Source organism: Camelina sativa, chromosome 20 (genome assembly GCF_000633955.1).
Source record: "Camelina sativa cultivar DH55 chromosome 20, Cs, whole genome shotgun sequence".
In the NCBI taxonomy this organism is placed as follows: Eukaryota; Viridiplantae; Streptophyta; class Magnoliopsida; order Brassicales; family Brassicaceae; genus Camelina; species Camelina sativa.
Window position 1 is genome coordinate 12,089,709 of NC_025704.1, and position 9,598 is coordinate 12,099,306.

The following is a 9,598-nucleotide window of genomic DNA, read 5'->3' on the forward strand; positions in this document are numbered from 1 at the left end:
TCCAAAACCAGTTTATTAGCAGCCACAATGACTTCTGAACTTAGAAACACTGACCAAACAAAAGAAAACAATTACTGCCAGTCTTTTTGACTATGGTATCTTGACTTCACAAATAAAAGAAGCGTTCATATTTTCTCTTTTTCTTTCTCTGGTTGTCTCAATGATGTGACCAAATGGCAACATATACGACAGGAAGTTCAAATCAAAATTTAAGCTTTCCCATTGAGTTCCTTATAAGGTAATGAGTCCTTTCACACGAGAGAATATCTAAGTTTCAAAATTTTGGGTGACTCAAAATAGTTCTTTTTTTCTTCTTTAAATAGAAAATATAAGGAATTTGTTCGTTGCTTCTTTTGACTGTTACAATACAACATACATACGGATCCATCTTGTCTGATCATACGGATCCATCTTGTCTGATCATCACCACCAAAACTTCACTTACGCAGACAACTTTTAAGGTAATTTGGTTGTCTCTGTGGATTCATAAGCAGCATCGGCTGAAGAAGTATCTATGTCGTTGAGACCCAACTCCTCGTTTTGGTCCCATGACCTCTCGTACTCTTCATCTGTTGTTCAAACATAACAACACTTGTTATCCGAAACCCGAGTACTGTGTCCTAATTCACATTTTGAGTCTTCATTTATATCTCAGTTTCATTAATCTCTCAGTTTCATTAGGCAGTTCACAAAATTCATCAAGAAAAACAAAGGAATGGACACGTCTTTACTAACTATTGTTTAGTTCTTATTCGGATCTAACTTAAGGTTGCACAATCAAGGGTAAACGAGCAACTTACATGTGAGCTGATGATCATCTTTGATATCATCTGTTACTGGTGCAACAAAGGAGTTTGCTAATTCATCATCAAGAATCAAAGTCCATGGCTGTTCTAAGCTTAGGAGCTGCAAAAAAAAAGAAAAACACACGTTCACTATTGCTGTTTTCTTCCACATCAAGAAGACGACAAGGCTAATAAACAGGATTTCGATAAAGTTGCTACCTTAGTGAGCCTGGCTCCAAATTCTCTCCACTTGTTCTTCTTACTCTCTTCCAGACTATCACCAAAAGTGAATCCATGAACTCTCGCAAGGCCTGTGAGAAATCATACCACACTTCAGTCAGTAGCTAGCAAGGAGCTATAATCCATCATTCGTAATGACAAATCTCAAAACGCCTCCATTATCCAAACAACAAAAGCTTTGTACGGCAGAATATAGTATATTGTATCAGCTACTTGGTTACTGATTTATGCCACGGACCCATGGTTCAACATATATGTTCTAGAGTACTTAGATCACTTCAAATGATTATAACAAGGATAAAGGATAACGTTGATATATTAAAGGGCATACTCACTTTCTCTGATTTGTGTGACCAACCCTTCCACTGTTGTTACCATTCCACCAAGTGTACCACCAGCTAGCTCCAGATCAAGTTCTGGGATTATCACTCCTGCTGTGTCCGACTAGTACACGTGATCAACAAAATATACCATTAGTGAATATTAGAAGGTGTTGCTCTAAAATTATAATTTATCATAACCCACTTCTTAGCCTACGTAGTGGATCATAAGGTTGTCTAGTATAATATTGCCACCAGATGTGAAGCATGTTTTACATCTGATCCCAAAGTTCTTACACTTTCAACACCTGCCACTATCTAACTATATTATTTTGTACCAGGACATGAGAATATACCATACATAATTTGGTAGTGAGCAAGATTTCTTGTCAAACCTTTACCCAACTTAAACTACATACATTCTGGAAAAGCATAAACTCAAACAGTGACCATCTCAGCTACTTCATTATTCTTATTACATACAATGATATGGAGAAATCTCTCTAGATACGCCACTCATCCTGAATTTTCTAAGAGAACCGGAGCAAAACAAACTGAAGCGAAAAACTAACCTTGATAACATCTCGGCTAAGGTCAGTAATGTTCCTCACAGAGAGAGTAATTTTCTTTCCCTTGTCAGGAATTGCACCACCAGGCTTCAACTGCTCACAATAACCCAAAATAGTTAGTAACCTAAACACCAGGCGTATATCTGAAATTCACTAACAAGATCAAACCAATGAAACCCAACCTCAGAATTACGATAGCCACAACTGTCACATGTAGATGCCATGACAATAACTTCCTGAAAGTACGGGATTTCTATTTTTTGTTAAGTGGTAAACAGCATCTAGGAGTTCATCAACAAACAAAAATACGGGAACTTGTTGCAGAAAACAAAGGAAAGGACGGATCTAAACTTTGAAAGGATACTAGTCACGAACATCCGTGTCTCACACGGCTCCGTACATGCTCCACAAGTTGAAGGGAAAGTCATCACCTGTTAGAAAAATTGTAACGTGATACGAAATTATCTTATTACAAAGTGTTTTACTCTCACAAATACAACTTTGGGCACTGATTATAACCTTCAAAAGAAGGTTCAACAAAAACTATGTCAAAAGTTACAGAGTCCGAAGTTACCTCTTCAGGCGCAGAGTATCTGAACAAGTTGTCGGAAATATCAGTGCTATTACTCTGAGCAATTGCGCGATGACCAGCAGTTGCTCCAACTGTTCCATTAGGCACATAAGCTGTTTTAGCAGAAGGTGCGCCAACGCTTCCTTCTGATTGTCTAGCCTGAGATGGGTTAGCAACATATCCAAGTGTTGCTTGTTGCTCTGGTGTTCGGTCATAGAATTTGATGGTTAAAGAGGGATCTGGTGATGGAGCATGTCTGTCATGTTGCAAACTTGTCAATAAGCAAATAAAAGAAGCATATTCTTTCTATTTTTAGATCCAAACTGAATATCCTTACGGGTTCTCAATGAAACTGTTTCCAGCAGGATCATCCAAAATGAAAGTGAAGGGTGTTTCTGCTTTAGCACAAGCTCTCAGTTTGGACAAGAATTGGTCTATTGCTTCAGCAGTTTTAGGATCAACTTTCTGTGTCCAGCAAAATAAATAGATTACTAATCTTGACTGAAAAACTATTTAACTGAGCATAAAAACATTAATGTCAAGCTCACAGAGAGAATTTACCTTGCGTTCTTCTTGAAGGGCACTCAGTTCATAGGCAGCCCGTGCTAATATTCCTTCCACCTGTAAATGGGAAAAAAAGGGAAGCTGTTGACAAGGAACTACGTAAAAGGAAAACAAAAAAAAATCTGTAACGAAGTTGCATAGGACTATAAGACTACACAAAGAAAGAGCTAACACCAACAAGAGGTTTTCCTAGCTGCTAACACCGGGTTGAAGCTAACAAAGTAACACAGAAGGGGCTTCATGGCAATCTTGCCAATAATCATTGCCCAAGTGACAAGCTGATGTTTATATTGTCATTATTTGCACAACTAATTTCTTCTCATGAGTAGACAAAACGTTTTTTAGGTTGTTCTAAGAAACAAATAGCCTAAAAAACGTTCATAACAATATGGTTAAGATTTTAAGGACTTACGGTAGACAAACTTCCACGTTGGGCCTCTGGTGGAATTTCAAAATCCAGTTCCGGAATCTGAAGGAATATATTTACAAACTACAGTCAGTCTTCAGCTTCAAATCAGTCCAGTTTTCAGAATATGAGAATCAAACTAATTCACAGTTTTCAGGAATATGCAGGAATCAGCTCAGGTTTGCAAAACCAGAGTACTTTGTTTCCAAAGAAGCAATGACATGGCATGCACAAACTTAGATGACCACTAACCTTAATAGTGGCTGATTCAGATTTCACAACTTGCCGGTCAAATATCTGCATATAGACAGAAAGAAGAAGGCCAAAATTAGCTTAAGGAGTGAAAGACAACAAAAAACAGATATACTAATAAGCACGGAGGGCTGCATTCTACTTCATGGTAAAGCATATCTCCAAATTGAAATAGCAAAAGTGAAATGCATCAACCTTCACATCACCAGCTAGAACCTCTAGATTATAACAGCATCCTCGGGGTTGAATCTCTCCCGCGAACTGAACTTCATTATTCCTACCAAACAGATAAGAATTAAATTAAAGGCTATATCTTTTCAATTGAGAAAAAAAAACAGAAAATATCTAGTATTTTGTTTTCTAAATCAATGACCAGGTCACCAGGCTCATATCAAATAATTAAAAGCATTACAAAATCTTTAAAAGTTGTACCTTTCTCCGCAGTGAGGACATTCAAATGCAGATATTAAGACCTGGAACAAGCAGTAAGTTAGCAGTATAGATTGTAACTAAACACAAGGTCGAGAAAGGCATAAAGAAAATGTTCAACCAAAAAAAAGCATGTTTAAGAATGAGGTTAATATACAATGAGTAAGTAACAAAAATCTGAATATAGAGAATGGACAAAAGTTGATACACTTCAAAACAGGGTACAGCATACATACCTTTCTGAAGTGAGGAATTAAGGTCAATAGAAATCTAGTGGTTCCCTGGAAAAGAAAAAAAAAGAAGCTATTTTATGCATTGACGAAGGATTAGGAGAAAGGCCAAGAAAATGTCATACAATGGACTATTAACAAAAAGTACACACTGGTAGCAAAAAGTTAACCATATACAGATTCCCCAATCGATTGCCACAAAACCACAAATATCAATAAATTTCACCTCAAATTTCTCAGTCCTAGCCAATAAGTTTTGTTTTTGTCCCCGCTACAGTTCATAACAATCTAAAGAACTACAGGATTGCAGAAAGAAATAATGATAATGCTGCATATACACTATTGGAAACAAGCTGAGACCAAAGAGCAAAGGCTAAACAATATACTAGCCTGTTTCCTAGACCCAATATTAGCTGAACAAAGGATAAGGACCACACAACCAACATCAGGAATCCCAAAGAAACTATGAAAGTATGTGTATGTGTGAGATAGAGAGAGAGAGAGAGAGAGAGAGAGAGGGAGAGATACATTTTCATTGCAGCGCATGCACATGCTCTCAACAACATAGAGAGGAGCACCGAAGGAGTGATCGGCAGTTACAGCTTCAACCACCGATCTAACATCAATTTGTTCATCACTTCCGCCGTCCATTATTTCCAAAGTTTCTACAAACGATCCCAAAACAAAAAAAAAAAATCCGATTAACCCCCAAAGTCAGCGATTCTCAGAAGACAAAGACCTCTAAACCGGTCAGCGAGCAACACATCATTAGTAAACAAAAAGATCCTAAAAGCATGAAACTTTATGCGTGCCCATCGACAACTAATTGTAAAATTCATAATTGAATTGAAGTGGAAGTCATAACAAATTTTTGTTGATGCTTATTTGCAATTTCCTGGAAAAGCTTATAAAAAAGAAAGAAAAGGTCGTGCCTTTATCCTAAAGGGAAGTTTGGTTCCTGACCTAAACACCAAATTTGGTACTGGCTAGGTTCCAGAGATACATAAACACTAAAACCATAAAATACAAAAACAGAGATAAGAGGTGTTCTTGAGACAGAAGAGAGCTATGAGCAGAGAGAGATACCCAAACAGAACAATGGAACAGGAACAGAAAGAGAAACAGAAAGCTCACGTTGCCGGGAGAGGAAAGAGGTCGAGAGTAGAAAACGCAGAGAAATCTCGGCTCTGCTGCTCTCAAGATTTTTAGGGTTTGTTTGTAAATTTGCTCGCCATTAGAAACGACGTCGTTTAGATAGGCCTTTTTAGATTTTTTTTTTCTTTTTTTTTTTTGTCAACCGTTGGGCCATAACTGGCCGGCCCATTAGCCAAATTCCTACATTCGTAGGAGCCGGAACTCGATTCCGGGTGTGATGGTGTCTTCTACAAATGGACTTACTTCCTGCCACTTCACTAAGATCACCAATAGATTTACAAATGGATTTACATTTTAAAACCTTTGAATGATTTGGATGAAGATTGCAAATTGCAAAATGCATATGGAAGATTGCATTTTAAAAGGAAATTAATCGTTGTTAGATCAAACCCCAAATTTTGTTGTAAGAAATAAAAATGAGACATACTTCATTTGGTGGGTGATTTAAAGTCAATCGAATTATCATATCAGACTATAAGATACATGTGTGAATTTTAGTAAATACATGTCAATTTGGCAAATTGTAGTTGATTGGTCCATGTTAGTGGACAACTACACACTTTGATTAGTTAGTTTCAATAACTTATATATAGTAGCTGTTTTAAATAACAATGTTTTCACTCTTTCCTTATGAGTTATGATATAGCACAGAGTGTAGTTTTGAGCCGGTCCTGCTGCATAAAGATTGTTTATAAATGATAACAAGAAGGGAGAGTCAAAGACGACATAAGAACAAAGTGTTTTTACGATTGTATATAAGCCTCTGGTGTAATCTTCCAATCCAGTTTTAGGCCTCTGGTTAAGCAATTTAAAGGCATATCTCCAAAAACTAGTGCTATTTCCTGGAAAGGCATATCTCCACATTGTGTATTTATTCTCTATAAATTAAACTCATAGCTATATCAGTCAAGTCACATCCTATATATTGAAGTTTCATACAATGTTGCTGCGAGAAGGTGGTGTATTGGTGTGGATTCAACGTTTTAACTTTTAAGGGTGTCTCCCAAATTCAAACCCCACACTACACCCATACCTTAACTTACATGAAAATGCAAAAAATGCAGTGAACTAGACATCGTACATGTGCTCTACAGTTGTCAAAGGTTCAAGTATCTTTAATATCACACGGCTACACCCATATCATAGTATGTCCGTAAGTCAACTCCACCGGTGCCATACCTATCGAATGAAGAAATGTAATGCTTTATGTGTTATCACAAAGACTTGTAGTATTGTGGTTTTTATTTATGTGGTTCGTACTATCCAAATTTAAATTTCACAAAAATGTTTCTAACAAAAAATCTAATCTGTTATATGTACTAACAAAGATTTTAGTAAAAGTTTTGTCATTGTTTTCCTATTAATTGGTTTTAAGAGATTTGTTTCCCATAGGCCATAACAGTGAGTTCATTTATGATTCCAGTTAATTGATTTGAAAATGCTTTAATAACTTATATATAACAACCAGTAGAGAGGATCAATCACTCTGTCACATGCAGGCCGTGCCTAACTTTATAAAAAGTCTAAGGCGATAACTGACTATGACCATTTAGACTTATTATAAAATGTGAATTTCCTATTATTATATGTTTAATATTGGCAAGAAATATATCCATGATAATATTATCGATATTTTATTTCATATTGGCTATACAGATTTAGGCGTAATAACGAAACGGTCTACAACATAAAAATGAAGATAATTTTCGTAAATACCACTAAGATAAGTATTTTTCAAAAATATCATTATTAATTTTATGTTCTAAAAATATTTTTTTCTTAAAAATATCACAAAATTAAAACTAAAATTTCAACATTCAAAACCAAATTTTAAATTAAAGTTTTTGTAGTATTTTTGTTAATAGTGATTTTTTGCAAAAAGAAAAAAATTTACATGTGGTATTTTGAGAAATTTCTCTAATCATGATAAAAGAAATATTTTTAAAATTATCTATACTAATCCAAAATATTAGATTTATAATAATCGTAAAATATTAAATCCAATGAGTTAAGAAAATTATATATATGTATATATTATATATGTAAATGTTAGTGGAAAATAGTCGAAGTTAGAAAATGAGAGAAATGAGAGAGAGTATTTAACATTTGAAAGCATGAGCTACAAAAAACACAAGAAATAAAACATATTAGCACACAAATTTTTTTTATAGAAAAGTATTAGTAGGACTGAAAACTAAGATAAAGGTTAAATACAATCTTTGTGACCAAATATAATTATGTAGTTGAGGCCTCAAAATTATATGTACGACGGAGGCATCCATCTCTATTTTTTCTACAGTAGTAACTAGTAAGCACGACCCTACCCACATGGAACACACACACTACTGGGTTTATCCGTTTATGAATGGAGCTGCGTGAGAAGAGCGGTCGATGTCTGGAACAACATGCATTTTCTAATTTAAATAATATAAATTAATGTGCATATTGTTGAGAAAAAAATTAGAACAAATTTAGATCCACACCTGCTTTTCATAAAACAGCAAACTGAAGGTGTTTTTATTTTTTTCGTCACTTAAAACTTGTACATCGATATTTAACAATTGTATAGAAGGATCCAGGATGTCAAGCCGTCGTCAAGACTAGTGTGGACTGTGGACCATCCAACTCCAACTATATGAAAATTTATTTAATAGGTGTATTATCAAATGGATGATAGACATATTATCCATATAGATGAAAGTGAACTTATTTGTTCATTTTCGATTTTTCTAAATTATTTATTTTTGGTAAAACACTTTCTATTTCTAATGTGAAAGAGAACGGCTCGCAGCTCAAAAATGTCAGACACTATCTATGCAAAATGTCAAAGACACGCAACTTGTTTATATATCTCTCTTCATATTGCCAAACCATTTGAACGAATATTGTTATTAAATATTATATAAATAAGAAAAAACCAAAACGTAGTGCTAATAATATCCAAAATGCTTGGAGCAACATGTAGTCTACATTACTGAGATAAAAATCCAAAGATCATGAATATATATCAGCATATCATTGTAGAGTAAGTACAAAAATAGAGGTACATAAGAAACATACCGTTTATAGTCTCTATACCAAACTTTATTGACAAAGTACTTCATAAACTATTAATTAGGAAGTACACCGATTATTGCAAACCCTTATAAATGGACGGCAATAGAAGAAAGAACAAATCACGGCATCTTCCAGCTTCCTAACTCCTAATTATGTACTTATATGTTACGTGTCGTAACACACGTTTGATAAGATTAATCATTGGACTAAACTTAAACAAAACCAATATTGCTCTCTTTTTAAAAAAACTAATTAAAAACATAGGGTTTAAATGTTCAAACGTGTGACGGTATGATTCAATAATAGAGATTACTAAAATATTGGTTTTGTTTAAGTTTAGTCCAATGATTCAATAATAGAGATTACTAAAATAATAATAATAAAATTAAAATAATAGAGATTACTTGAAACCTTAGAAAAAAACATAATCTTATAAAGATGTTAAGATCTATATAAATAATGTTAAAATGAAGTCTATTTACTAGTATAGCTCTTACGTTATTACGGATATGTCTCATGGAGTCATGGTCATGAAGGAAGTACCTTAAGGTCCTTAACTATAATTAATTTTGAAGATAATTCGTTTATTTTCGTGGGAGTGTAATGTGTATTATTAACGTAAACCCTATAACAAGAAAATTATAGTATATGGGGTAACGTACGTAATATAACACACTCATGATATACAAGTGGCTGGTTGACCGAAAAAAAAACATACTGTATTAATTTGTTTAGTGAGATATATTAATTGTAGTTCTTGTGTCAAAATACAACTATGCTCATCACCAAAAGTAATAAATGATTTCAACTGGAAGTCTCAGATGATGGGCCGACAAGTAGTTACGCTTCTTGAATGGTGAGAGGTGATATTTATTATTCTGGTAAACAATATTTTACAAAATAAATTTCTCATTTTTGACATCTTCTGTAATCAATGTGGGTAGATGAAGTAATTGTAAATATGATGGCCAACCATATGGATGATGGGATCTGATCTAAGTTTGCGTGTCTATATATATA

At 34.4% G+C, this 9,598-nt stretch overlaps 1 protein-coding gene across 2 annotated transcripts; it reads right to left on the reverse strand.

Moving 5' to 3' along the window:
* On the reverse strand, positions 197-5,591 carry LOC104770583 (zinc finger protein ZPR1-like). 2 transcript variants are annotated; one of them, XM_010495034.1, is made up of 17 exons: positions 5,501-5,591; positions 4,895-5,031; positions 4,373-4,417; positions 4,140-4,180; positions 3,903-3,984; positions 3,708-3,752; positions 3,462-3,518; positions 3,047-3,106; positions 2,823-2,950; positions 2,489-2,741; positions 2,279-2,345; positions 2,097-2,167; positions 1,918-2,007; positions 1,361-1,469; positions 1,005-1,096; positions 801-906; positions 197-569 (listed from the first exon to the last, which is right to left on the reverse strand). In XM_010495034.1, exons 2-17 carry the CDS (start codon positions 5,015-5,017, stop codon positions 457-459), a joined length of 1,482 nt encoding a protein of 493 aa, XP_010493336.1. In that variant the 5' UTR covers positions 5,018-5,031; positions 5,501-5,591; the 3' UTR covers positions 197-456. The 2 variants fall into 2 exon arrangements, with proteins under 2 accessions (XP_010493336.1, XP_010493335.1); XM_010495033.2 differs by having other exon boundaries at positions 5,453-5,570.